Raw genomic sequence first — 13,995 nt, forward strand, 5'->3', positions numbered from 1 at the left:
CTCAATCTTCTCAATCGCTCAGCCTCTCCTAAAGCCAGGCCAGCAGATGGGTTTCTTTAAATAGTTTTTTTTTTTTCCCCCAATAAAATGAAAACCACTTGAGGTCTATGTTTATTTAAAACAGTTTGACGTACACACTTTGGTTTGTTCAGCCACCAATAATATCACTGTACGAAGCCACTTATTTTATACCTCTGGGGATCTTTGCGACAACCGGCTGTAATAACTTATGATTCCCGACGGAGTATTTTGTGTGGGGTTTAAGTAAACATCTACTTTTGTTTCCGGTGTGTTTTCAGTTTACAGGGCAAGTTCCTGAGATTTCCAACACAAATAAGTGGGTTGCAGTGAAATATGAGGAGCGGCCTTCTAATGTTCTTTTACTAACAATTGAGACATGGCAGTTTTCCAAAGCAGGAATAACAGCCGGACTATGAAACTCACCTCACATGAACCCCCTCGTATATCAGCTAGCCAAGTGTTTAATAGTTCTGCATTTCCCTTGCTTCCTCTGTATGAGCTGACCCTTTAAATCCCACACATGAAGATGTACCGGAGTTCCTTTTCTCCCTCAAAAACTGCTATGACAGCAGTGCCCTTTGGTGTTAAGAGACGATGACCCGTGAGTTAGTCCACTGGCTCAGCATACACGATATTCACAGTGGCTCGGGCTCAGTTGTCGCCAGCAACTGCAATGTGTGATCACAGATTTTAAGGAATTTACTTTCAATCGCGTGTGTATCAAATGTATGATATAACAGCTGTTGAGGATCTTTTACAATATAGAAGCATGATTGTACTTTAAAACCCTCTACATTCTTTTGCATTTTCCTCATACAATAACTCCTGATAAACGAAACCATGCTAGACAATATATCATTGCCATCATTAATATGTAATGTTAAAACATGTCAATAATACATGAAGAAATTCTCTTTACTGTTTAGTACTTTAGTTGCAACTTTTTGTATTATTTTAAGACATTTTATTTTATTTTAAGAAACATTTCAAGTTTCTCTCTTTCTTGTGACCTTTGTTAATCTTATAATGGGGGCTGTGAAAAACTAGATTATGAAACAAAACGTTTCCTTGTGGGTTTACCAGGCATGCAGGTGTATACTTAAATCCAGTCGAACTGTACTATGAAAAACAACTTGTGTTTTTCAGCAAAATTGTACCCATTTATCCAAGCCAGTTTTTCAAAACACGTAGAATAATGACAATCTATTAATCCATAATTTGACAGGTAGACAGACATACGTTCAAGTTCACAGGGGTGAGAGAGACTGCATTGCAGGCAGACCACTTGAGAGTGTAACAAGACACTGCGGTTAGGAAAAAAAAGAAGAAGAAAAAAAAAGAGGGCTCCCAGTACAGTGGGTGGTTCATTCATGGACAAGTTCCTAGAAAATCCTACTCAGTTTCTTAGGGTGTGGGTGGGGATTGAGCAACGGTGCCTCCAGCCGGTTTCTCCCTGGCAACTGCGGAGGCATGCCCGATATGTCGTCTGCTTGCAAAAAGGGACATGACTCAGATAAAGCTGAGCAAAACAGCAAAAGGAGAAATGCACCTTGACCCAAAACGCTCTTTATAAGGCGAAACTCAAGTTATTTTTTTTGGTTCGTTATCGCGATGTTTTGCTGTGCGCATGTGTTAAGGAAATGCGCAAACCTTGAAAAGTCATCATGAGGAGTCCGAGCAGGATAGAGTCATTTCCCGGGGCTCACGTATACGGATATGTGCACGTTTTGCGCGGCGCCCCCACCTCCGCAGTTCCAAGAAAAAAAAAAAGCGGGTTGAAAACTAGTGTCTTCTGGGGGGAGGCGGGGAACCCGGGGCCGCCTCCACGCTCCTCCTCTCACAAAGGTTGTAAACATTTTTCCACGCGTCACGTCCAGGTCACATGTCAGTGTTGACATCTGTGTGACGTTCGTGTCGAACACGAAGACGTTTTCGAGTGCGCGTGCGCGTGGGAGGCCAGAATGCCACGGAACAGAATGTCCTGATCCACGGGCGAGAGCCGCGCTGCGTGCACGGCCAGGGCGCCGGCGGTTGCAAGTTTCAAAACAACAAGAGTTGAGCCTTTCTTCTTCGGGTGGTGATGACTCCACTTTTGGGTTACAACTGTAACCGAAACTCTGACATCATGTGGCCATCTGTTATAGCATTGAGATGATATTGATGATGGGGTATGATGGCTTTGTCTATTCATACTAGACATTCCCTGTATATTTTGTCCAATTATTCCCGCTACAAATGTATCAAGGTGTGTACATTCTCCAAAAATATTTGTTTACCCAAAGCCATGTAATATCCACAATCTATCTATCTATCTATCTATCTATCTATCTATCTATCTATCTATCTATCTATCTATCTATCTATCTATCTATCTATCTACATTACATTACAGTCAATTAGCAGACGCTTTTATCTAAAGTGACTTACAAAAATTGCAATTCAATAACCGAAGATCCAAAGTACCAGTAGTTGTTATTCAGTAGTCACCACTCTACCAAATAGCCACATCAAAACCATATACAGTGCATACATACATTCATTTCTTTGTTTTTTGGGGGGGTGTTGGGGCGGGGTGGGGGCTAAGTGCATTTAGTGGGGTAGTGCTTGGTGAAGAGGTATCTATCTATCTATCTATCTATCTGTCTATCTGTCTATCTGTCTATCTATCTATCTATCTATCTATCTATCTATCTATCTATCAATCTATCTATCCATCTGTCCGTCCGTCCGTCCGTCCGTGTATCTATCTTTAAATATTACATTATAGTCATTTGACAGATGCTTTTATCCAAAGCGACTTACAAAAAGTGCACTTCAGTCACTGAATATCCAAAGTAGCAGTAGTCAGAAGTCAGAAGTGACCACTCAACTGAATAGCCATCTCAGAACCGTGTACATACATACATTCATTTCATCGTTATCTTTTTTTTTTTTTTTCCCGGGTGGGGTTTAGGGCTAAGTGCGATTAGTAGGGTAATGCTTGATGAAGATGTATGTTTTCAGCTCACGGCGAAAGATGGGCAGCGACCCTGCTGTTCTGACCTTTTTCCGGAGTTTGTTCCACCACTGAGGAGCCAAAACCGAGAAGAACCGAGACCGGTTCGATCGGCAGCCAGGGGCTCTGAGTGATGGGGTGGACGGTCGCCCAGAGGTAGCAGATCGGAGGGGACAAGTAAGGACATGTGGCTTGACCAATTATATAATTTTAATTGACAATTGATGGTTGAGGATTGATAATTGGGTCATGGGGTCGGCTTATGGCTTATGGTGTGTTTAGCTCTTCGTAGCTTGTGTCTTTTTTCATATTGTTCCCTTTTAAAGCAACTTGTCCCAAGTATGGGTTGTCACATTTCATATATATATTGTAGCGAGTCAAGAATGTTGGAGTTTATGTTGATGCTTGTTTTCTGTGGGATTTTAGGGTTGGTGGGAATTTTGTGGGTGTTGTTTGGGGTGCAAGGAAGTCTTGGGGGAATTGAGCATGAACAGTTAGTTGTATTTCAAGCTTGTGTGGCGTGGCTGTGGCCAGCAACAGATATTGCTCATTAAATAGATGTTTTACCGTCACACAGGTGTTTCACCGACTAAAATGCTACTGTATATATATATATATTTTCATGTGATTTAATCATTCAACTGGGCATGATGATGGTAATTCATTCCCTCCAGTAATTTCAACAAGCCTGAAAACATTGTAATTGTTGCAATAACACAAATTTCAAGAAACAGGCAAGACATGCTATACCAATCTATTGTTTATTTAACAATGCATGCCAGACATTATCCAATTCACATGTAAGAATACAGATTTGTATTTGCATCCAAATACTCACTACTTTGATTTCATATTATAATCTCTCCCTATGTGTCTCTCTGACATCTCTCCAGGTTGTCTCTGTACAATCTGCGTGGAAGAACTGCATGCATCTGAAGGACATTAAGAGAAGGGAGGAAGGTCCCTAGCTGTTGTAAAAGCACAATGTCAGCAATTATTGCAGAAAAAAACTTGTGTGTGAACTTCTCTAACTTGCGTTTCACAGGAGTGAGAGAAAAGCAGATCTGCTAATTATCATTATCTGCTCATGAATCCACAAAACTGTAAGCTACAGTATAGGAAGATATTTCAAAAAATACTGTACACTGAGTTTCTGCTATCTAAGTCTGTGTGGGCATGCCTCCCTGCTGTTAGTGTCATCTACATTTCTGGGATAAGGTCATGTACACACTCACACCTCCTTTTTTTAGATTTGAACCATAGTATCTTGTGCATCAGCCATATACCAAAAACATTAATAGAATCATTTACATATGGGTTTGAAAATGCCGTGATCATGTATGCATTCTTCTATATCTGGCTTTATGGGTAAAAATAATTTCAACGTACTACCACGATCGATCAAATAAACCTACACCCTGACATGACCATCTGTTTTCATGTTTAACTGAGTTGAGTATGCGAGCTTTGCTCAGTTAAAGCTGTGTTCTTTAGCACTAGATGACAGGTCAGGGAAGGAGAATGCTCACTTCCATTTGGTGTGGCAACGTTTGGTTTGGTTCAGCATTTTAGGGTAGACTGTGAGTGACCACACCGCCCTATTTTCATAAAAGAAACAGAACTCCTCCATTTTGAATTAAAACTCCCAAATAACATTTTCGTGCCAATCGATTATATCAACATTCATTTATAATTCTATTGCTATTACTGAAGACGTGAAACAAAAAGAAGGAGATTTCTTTGCAAGTCACTAAGATTCCATGTAGGACTTGTAACGCACAGTGATTATAGTTGAAGCCTTCTAGTGAAGACAGATTCAAATCTCTCTTACTCTTCCCAGCTTTCTTCAGTAATGATTTCTCAATATACTTTCTTGCATCACTTGAGTGTTGTTGTCCCTGAGTTCTAAATTTGGGTCACTCTGGTCTGACTAACACTTATACTCAACTCCGTTTCTCAAGAAAATTTAAAATCATTTGCATCTCACATAGATATTTAAAGTTGTTTTGAGTCATTGTGGGTTATTATATGTATGTTCAGAACTTCAGACTGGACAGACTGGGTTGTGACATATTGACCAGTCAAATGATTAAATCAGGCAATACACTGAGTGCTGCAACAAAATTAATGACCTCAGGTTGCTTCTCATTTTCATGTGCAAACAGTAATTTCTTCAACAATTCACATGTTTGTGTTTTGTTGCATTTAAATAAATGTTCATAGTCGAGAATAAAATCTGCTAATTGTATAAACCTCTACTCTGTACATCTGATGTACTTTAAGACAGAAGATTAAAAAAAGAAATGATGTAAAGGCTAGTCATTCATAATACCCATTAATATCATAGCATTATGATTAGGAGAAAAAAAAGAAATAAAATGTGAAAATAAAGATATTTCATGGATATCTGATTCACTTCAGTCCCCACTCATCCATGCCCAGTAGGCACCCGAAGTTTGGTATACAGGCAACTACAGTGCCAAGTTAGCTTTTCCTTATAAAAGTCTTAGAGGCTGTTTGAAAAAACATACAATAAAAACTACTTTAAATACTCTAGATGTGATTAAAATGTACAATATATCAGACAATTCTATGTTTAATAAATAGTATAATACATCTCATTTAGTGCACATAGATGGTCATCTTTAATTTAAAAGCTTAATTAGAAAATACTTAAAATTCGACAAAAATATCACTGAGAGGATATAAATATTAACTTTGAAATTCAAACAGGCATTTACTGTAATTATATGTATTGAGCAAGAATATGTGAATAAATAGAAGCCATCTCAAAATATATGTGACATAATTAAACTGAATTGTGTAAAGGATGAAATATAAAACAAAGATTAAAATAACCAGTAAGAATGATAGTAAAAGACCAGTATGTAGGATTTAGGGGGTGTGAATGGGAAAATAATCTTTTAATATGACAAGCAAATCATGTTTGTTGTTTTGTTTTTTGTTTGTTTTTTTTTATATTTTTTTTTGTAATTTTCAAAAGAGCCCTTCATATAAAGTGAGCATTTTTCTTCCTGCAGAGCACCCTCCACTCCCCCGCCCATTTTAAGTCCCTTTTGAATGTAGAGACTCAGCTCAGGAAAAACAAAATGCAAACTGTGATTGTTGCTACAGATCTGAATCAGCTATAGATGTGGGTGCAAACCCTTACAAATGTGCTTGTTTGAACCCACACAATGTTCTTACTGTTACCTCAACAAAGTGATGCCGTGCCTACTTCGAACTAGACCTTAACCATAGGTGGTGACGCATGTAATATCATCTTTCTTTTTATATTTTTTTCAAAATAGTTTTATGTAACGGTTCTGGAAGGCACTATCACACGTGTGCAACTCACATCAATTCTTCAGATCAGGAAGCAACAAGGGGATTTAGGCTGTTCAGCCTACATGACTCAAGCAGAAAAAAGTAGATGTAATTATGGAATATACACACAGATATATACATATATATATATGTATATATGTATATATCTGTGTGTATATATATGTATATATATGTATAGTACCAGGGAGTGCAGTTCAGTCAGTGGGTTGGTTGCACCGGTCGCTAAATGCTACACACTGGTCCTTCATTTTCTATTATCTTCACAGAGATATCAAAAGAAGGGCACAGTCTCCTCCCGTGTCTTTTGTTACATTAAAATATAACAGTGTCAAAACACTGATCTGGCTTTCATAATATGTCACTGATGACCCCATATTTCCTCCCTCATATTACCTAAAGTCCATGCCTTTCATATATCTTCTCTAATATGCATATACTCAGCTTATTTTACACTTTTAAATTGAGTTGGATGTAATATTTTATATCTTTCTTTTTGGAGCAGAAAATGCCCAGCATCCTCCTATTGATTTATATATAATTTATATTGGGATTGCTTTATCTGTGAAATGCCATCTTTTAAAGTTTTAAAGTCTCTTTTTGTGGCTCACTTAAAAAAAATAACGAGTAATGGAACAAATCAAATAAGCGACAGTTATGGAAAACATGAGGGACGGATACATAAGTTGTACTTGGATGTAAATCCATTACAACATCATGTTGCTGCCAAAACCTGAAGGAGAGAGAGCAAGAATTCTTTGGGTGGAATATTTGGTGTCAGTTACACTCACATTAGTTTCACCTCTGAAATATGTTTATAGCGTCCCTCTGTCACAATTTTAGGCAATTGCACTTGTTAGATCTGTCAGATCAGGTCTAAACTAAGGTTTCTTTGCTAGTGATATGTACAAATTTACTGACCATATGTGTGTAAACATGTATTTGAATGTGACTTGCCATTAATATACATCCTCTGCCTCTTGTCTTTCAAAGCTTCTCCTCCTTCTGTAAATTTGACAAAGCACTATGCCCAGGAACATAACCTGTGAAAAACTTGACCCTACTGTCTTCTCTATTTTTCACAATTACTGATTTTCCCTCTTCTCCAGAGGCTAATTCAACCTGGCGTTTACAGATCCAACACCAGCCGGGACAGATTACTGACGGCTGACAGCTATGATTAGAGACACATGATAAAGTAATGACCTTTTGACCAGAGTCTGTTCAAACACTGCTTTCCATTTCTATGTGAGCTGCCAAAACAAATACAGCCATTTCTGTATCTAGAACTTTAGTTTACAGACAAAAACTAGCGCTGCCACTTTCCTTTTCTAGCAAATTATACCATAATGTGTGAAAGCTTTTAATAAATGAGAAAAAAAAGACAGTTATCTTAAAGAAGTATTTGTATATCCAGAGGTAAGTTGTTGCCATAGAAATCAAATCCAGTGCAACTAAGACATTCCTGATGTTATCAAACGCCTCACTGATTTATTCTTAAAGCAGCTAGAAATATTACCATCTTTCTGTCTGCATGTGCCACCATCTCCCTGCGTGGTATTAGGATTGTATGAGGAGAGAAAGTTTACATGACATTAATGAAATCTATGCTAAGACAAATGGTGGATGTTTTTGTTTCATTTTTCTCTCTCTGACATGGCAGTAGCTGAATGCATATAATGCATTAAAAGCGACAAACTTTCTTGAAACTAACTTGACTGAGATATGATGTGACAACACAACAGATGCCCATTTGACATAACGGTGGTCGGTGGAAGACAAAACAGTGCACCTTCCATTACGATAACACCTCAGTGACGGTTAACAAGCTACAAGAGGAAGTAAAGCTAGTCTAGAGTTATAGCTCTTTGTTTCTGACTGGTGCACGGAAGGACTCCTACATTGCCCACCCCCCTCGCTACTAATCCAGGAAAAAGTTGCCTTCAAGCACTGACTATGGAATGAATAAATTTGTATCGACTGTACTAACCTAAACCGTGAGTGAATAAACAGCAGATCTGGTCCAGATCAAGGTCTGTGGGCAACTTCGACCTGCTATTGTGTTTCCTTGGCCCTTTCTCTTGTGCCTATCAGTGTGTGAGTGTGTAGCCTTGTCACGTGTAGTTTTGTCTGTCAAAGCTGCGGAAAGCTGACGGAGTAGCCAGTTTCCTCATGGAGAGGCTATCAGTCTTAGCTGTGTCAGGGCGTGCTCCAGACTTGCTCCTGAGGAAGGGGTTTCTGGTTCCAGCCAGACCCCGGCCCACTGGCCCAGGCCCCCTGTCTGCCCCTAGACCTGGTCCCCTCTCCATCCTCTCACTCACTGACAGGCTCTTCCTATGCGGAGGGGCCAGTGTGAGAGAGGGATGGGAGTCATCTGAGGAGCAGCTGTTTGCTCGCTCTAACCTTGAGACGGGGGAGCAGAAAGGGGCCCCGCTAGGCCCGCCGAGGCCCCCCAGATGAGGGGTGTCGGGGGCTGGAATCAGGTCCTCAATGTCATCTGGATCGGACTCCGTGTGACTAAGCTCTGCCTCTCTCTCTGGGTGTGAGGAACCAATGTCTGACGGCTTATCAAAAGGGAATGACGTGGATCCTCCTGGGGAATTTGAACGTTCTGCAGGAGTGTACGGAGCTGAGACGCAGCGTGTATCGATGCAGTCGGTGATGCTGGTGTACTCCGCAGCTTTTACCGGGACTCCTGCCCCTAGTCCACCATAACAGCCCCTCGGGGTGAACATGAGGCTGTGGGATTTCACCAGAGGGGGCTCATCCAGGAAAGCTGTGCCAGCTGTGGAGAGGTAGCGGCTGCTCTTCGAGCGCTCAAGCAAACCTGCTGAGGGAGGTGGGGATGGTTCCATGTCCCAAGGAGGTAAGTTGGTGTCTGGTAGGAGATGGGCTGAACATATTGACAAATCAGCGGCTGCGCTATCTTCAAAAATGGCTCCGGCTGTTGAACTACTGCCTGCAGCGCCCTCCGAGTGCCTGTCGCCCAAACCACTGGGTGCAGCAGCACCGAAATCCCGGCCTCCTGGCAGCACCGTCTCGATAATGTCCGACTGCAGTGAGGAGTCTCTCTGAAGAGGCGGGACCACCCTGAGAGGATCCAGAAACACCTCTGCGGGCCCCACCTCCTCTGAAGTCGAGACATAAATATCTATGCATGATGATGGACGGTGCTGCTGGGAGACTGACAGTGTTGCCAGGGGGAGGGGCTTAGACTCCTTGGGGGCGGCAGCTGATGATACTGACTGAGAGCTGTTAGCTCGATGGAGACTAAGCGAGCGTTCTTTGAAGAAGCGTTCGGCTCGTTCGGCTCCGCTAGCACGTTCTCCACCACGACCACCCCCGACATAGAAGGAATGGCTCCTTGTCCGTGTAGCCATGGTAGTGGGAGAGGGAGGAGACATGGAGCCCTCAGCTGTTGCCTCCAGTGCCTCCTGAAGGCGGTAGGCATTGCCTTCTGTGCTGTTAAAACTGCTTTGGCGTAGGATATATGCTGCTTCAGCACATTCACCTTGGCGGAGGATATACGCTGAATCTGTACAGTCAGATGATGTGCGGGAACGTACTTTGTTGACTTCCCCACGCTCCACACCTGTCACACGCTCCAGCGCGACGGCTATTCGTCCGATTAGCTCCTCCATTTGTGCCAGGCGAATGTCAACAGTTTGCAGCGAGGCCTTCATGAAGTGCTCCCTCTCGTTGACTTCTTCCAGACGCATCGCCATGTTCTCCACTCTAGCGGGAGCGGGGGGAATGAAGGGCAAACATGATGAAAATTCAATATGGAGAAGACAGAATAGCCAGAGAAAATGTCAGACATATGTAGTGGCAAAATAGGATACAACCCAGCAGATCATCTTCTTTGCAATGTGAACAAAGAAGGTAGTTATTCAGTGAAAGGTTAAATTAAACTTTTGGCACATCGATGGCTAACCTCTCAGAAGTCACTCTTATCCTCTCATCATTAGAGGAATGGAATCGGTCATCTTTCTCTCGAAAGTACTCTTCTATGCACTGTTCCTCAAAGTCATGGACTTTCTTCAGCTCATCCTCTGTGATGAAAAGCTCTGTAGAGACAGAGTTTTGGAGTATTAATTTTTCACTATTGTGGATTTTATTGGGACAACATTTCATATGTCTGTTTTCACGTTATCACAAATAGTTACTTCCCACTTATTAACTGCGTTTTGCCACTCACTCAGTCCATAGTCCCTCTCATCATCATCATGTTTGCGCCAGCGACAACACAGGTGCTTCAGGACCATGGTTATGTGGCTGAAGATGATGAGCGGTGGGGGAAGAACTGGCCGCTCATGGAATGTCATAATTAGCTGGTACCGCTGGAACTTCCACACCTGGTTGGATATGGACTTTACCTCAAAGAATGTGTTACTGTCGTGACAGACAGTCATGGAAAGAGATACAACAGGAACCATGAAATGTGTCAGTTGCTTAACAGTTGTTATAAAATACTATTTGAATATTAAAATTGAACATGTTTGTTAACAATCCTTTGTGTATACAATTGCACAAACTCTCTGTCTAAAAGACTGGTACATATTTTGGCGAAAATTAGATACTCCTTACAATTATGTTTTAAAGTCATATTTTTAAAGCTTTCAGTCATGGAGTTCAAGAACAGCCACATAATATTTTAGTTTTGCAAAATATAAAATTTTAAATGATATCCTATCATGATTTTTTATTTAACAAAAACTGTATATTATTATTATTAGTTGTAGTAGTAGTAGTAGTAGTAGTAACAGTGGTAGTAATAGTAGTAGTAGTAGGGGTAGTAGTAGAGGCTGTAATAGTAGTAAAATTAGTAGCATCTAGCATCTTAACAGAATATAGGGAGGGATTATATATGGAAGTTATTACAGAGAGGTTACATACTTGAATACGGCTATGAGTAGATTGACTAGCAGGATGTTGGCCACCAGAAGATAGCAGGCCATGATGGCTGGGACAATCCATGCACCTGTCTTACATGGAGGCATTGCAACTATCACCCCATCATCTGTTGTGACGTTCTGCCCGCAGGGGGCTGCATAGTTTCAGAAAATCAAACGCATACAAAAAGGGGTTACAGGAATAATGTACAGGTGAACTGTAAGTACAGACTTATAACATAATGAAAAACTTCCATTTAAAATACATGAATACATAGATACAATAAATAAGAAGACATACACATGCATAACACTGAACATTTAATCAGAAAAATTAAAATGTGAGATAAAGACAAATAACAACTTATCATAATAATGCAAACATAAAAAAACATGCACATACTCTTACTTGAGCTGCAAAAAGACTAAAACAAGACAAACAGACCTGAAAATACCAGACAAAATGAACAACTTCATATCTTGCAAACAAACAAGAAGCATAGTTCAGTTTTATGCTTCTTTTCTGAAAGAGGGGCTGGAAAGAGTTATAAAAGCTCATGATCAGAAATGTGCATCTCAAAAGAAAACACAGAAGAAATACATTTATCATGTATCAACACAATCTGTGTTCCCAATATATTTAAACATATATTCAATGTTTAAAATATATTGTCATCTATGCGTGCCAGAGCTATTTTCAGCAATGGTTGATTGTTTTGAATCATTTGAAATGTATTTAATCTACAGAGAATGTTTTTTCCATCTATGATGGTTCAGTTGCTGTGCTTTAACTGGGGAACATTCAGCATCTATTGTTGGTTTGTTTGCCTTTGAGATTTATAGTCTAGTCATGCTCATCTTCACTTAATGTTCAATTGTTTCACACAATGCAGCCCAAAGACAGAGAACTGAAGTAATTTTCAAGATTTTTACCCACTGAAATTTAGGATTTAAGAACTCTGACAACTGAACCACGTGAAAAAACAAATTATAGATGATGGAATGTGGCTGATAAAAAAATGTTCAGGCTAAAGATGCGTCATTATCAATTCCTGCATGGCGTGGGTTCATTTGAAGTTGATATTGTCTCTTATTCAATTAAGCTATATGTGATATCATAATGACTTCCCCTATATGAGAGACACTGTTGATATGGCAGGTTCACTTCTTCAATTGACGCTAAATGAAAGTTTTCAAAAATCAAGGGAATATCAAAGTTAGTATTTTGATAGTTCACCTTGTTCTAAAAGCAAAAACAAACAAAATGAAACTGTAAAAAGAAAACATAACAACAAAGTGTTTCTGCCATTTAACAGCCACTTCCAGCCAGTGCCAAAATTAGCTAGGGTAAAGTTGCCTACAGGATGTGGCCTCAGGTCAGGCTACTTATTAGTGAATTAAGTACTTTTTGGAGAAGGGTTGTCGGTTCTTTGTCTTCTAAATCTCTAAATGTGTGGAGTTTAAAAAAATGCCACTGATAGACAGTAGCTGACCCAAGATACCAAACACAAGTGCAACTTCAACCTTAGAGCATGTGGAGCTGCATGCACACTTGTGTCCTTAGTGGCCTCTAGTGGTAAGAGTAAGCATGACATGGTGTTAATGTGAGGATGATGGAGGGGTTGGCAGGTAAATGTAATTCAATTGAGGTCTTTATCTATAGATTTACTGGGATTTTGACAGCACTGGGTAATGTGGGATGGACCATTGCTACGCCAGGTTCCATGAGTTCGAATGTAATTTTCGACCAGCCAGAGTTTTTCATTCAGCCTTTGCTGTAACTTCCTACTATGCATATCTGAAACAAAGAATGAAAACATTATTTCAGATCTCTTCTCTTTGGGCCACTCCTCCCATTCTGTACACGCCATCATACATATGGACAAAGTTACTGTTGTTCTCTGAAACACTGCTTACTTTAATATAATGCATCATTAAGCCACGTTTCACCAAACACGCACACACACACACACACACACACACACAGACACACAAACACACACACACACACGCCCTCACGCACACACACACACACACACATTTAAAGTTCAAGATAAACTAGCTCATTGATTGTCCTAATAAAATTACCACAAGCGTATCAACAGCTTCTAAAAATAACAATCATTATAAATCTAGAAGCAGGAGTTATTTATTTTAAATGCTATATGTATATATTGACTTGTATGTGTTATAAAAAGACCCATCAAGGCAACTTCAATTGATGGAGCGATTGATTCATTGAGCTAGTGGAACTGCGGAATCAGCATTATTTGGAAGGTCCTTTGAGTCAGAAACTATTAGCCCCTTGCTTAAATGTATTAGAATTATTCAGACTGTGACACTCTGGCATCTGACTTACGGTCAATCTGGTCTGCAAAGACCTCTCCATAGATCATCCAGTAAGGCATAAAGAAGATGTTTCTTGCTAACATCCAGGATGGGTCTTCATTAGGGTAGAGGATGGCCTGCCGTGCCACCCCAAAGCTCATCAGCACCACCAGCATGATGATCACAAAGTACATCATGTCGATCATCTGACAGAAGGATTACCAAAGCAAGTAGGAAAGAAAGAGAAAGGAGAGGAAACAGTTTATAATAAAAATATTAATGGAAAGGACATCCATAATGCAGAAACATTCCAATAAGTGAGGAGACAAAAAAAAAGGGAAATATAGACTGTAGTATTCAGCAAGTGTGCTTTGGAAGCACTTTGCTATTTCACTCAGAGTCTTAATCATTCAG

The 13,995-nt window shown here is 40.1% G+C and overlaps 1 protein-coding gene across 9 annotated transcripts in view; it reads right to left on the reverse strand.

Moving 5' to 3' along the window:
• Positions 1-3,760: 3,760 nt before the first annotated feature.
• trpm3 (transient receptor potential cation channel, subfamily M, member 3) overlaps positions 3,761-13,995 on the reverse strand; it is a 103,417-nt gene continuing 93,182 nt past the window's right edge. For 5 of the 9 annotated variants that reach the window (XM_086174332.1, XM_086174330.1, XM_086174331.1 and 2 more), the window contains 6 exons: positions 13,613-13,787; positions 12,923-13,051; positions 11,258-11,408; positions 10,560-10,753; positions 10,296-10,428; positions 3,761-10,096 (listed from right to left, as the gene is read on the reverse strand). In XM_086174332.1, coding sequence (XP_086030458.1) covers positions 8,476-10,096; positions 10,296-10,428; positions 10,560-10,753; positions 11,258-11,408; positions 12,923-13,051; positions 13,613-13,787 — 2,403 coding nt within the window. In that variant the 3' untranslated portion in view covers positions 3,761-8,475. The remainder of the gene's footprint in view (positions 10,097-10,295; positions 10,429-10,559; positions 10,754-11,257; positions 11,409-12,922; positions 13,052-13,612; positions 13,788-13,995) is intronic. The other 4 variants (XM_086174337.1, XM_086174335.1, XM_086174336.1 and 1 more) reach the window with 1 other exon arrangement.

This window comes from Fistularia commersonii, chromosome 26 (assembly GCF_037954325.1).
Source record: "Fistularia commersonii isolate RoL2024-O1a breed Wild chromosome 26, RoL_Fcom_v1.0, whole genome shotgun sequence".
NCBI classification, from domain to species: domain Eukaryota; kingdom Metazoa; phylum Chordata; class Actinopteri; order Syngnathiformes; family Fistulariidae; genus Fistularia; species Fistularia commersonii.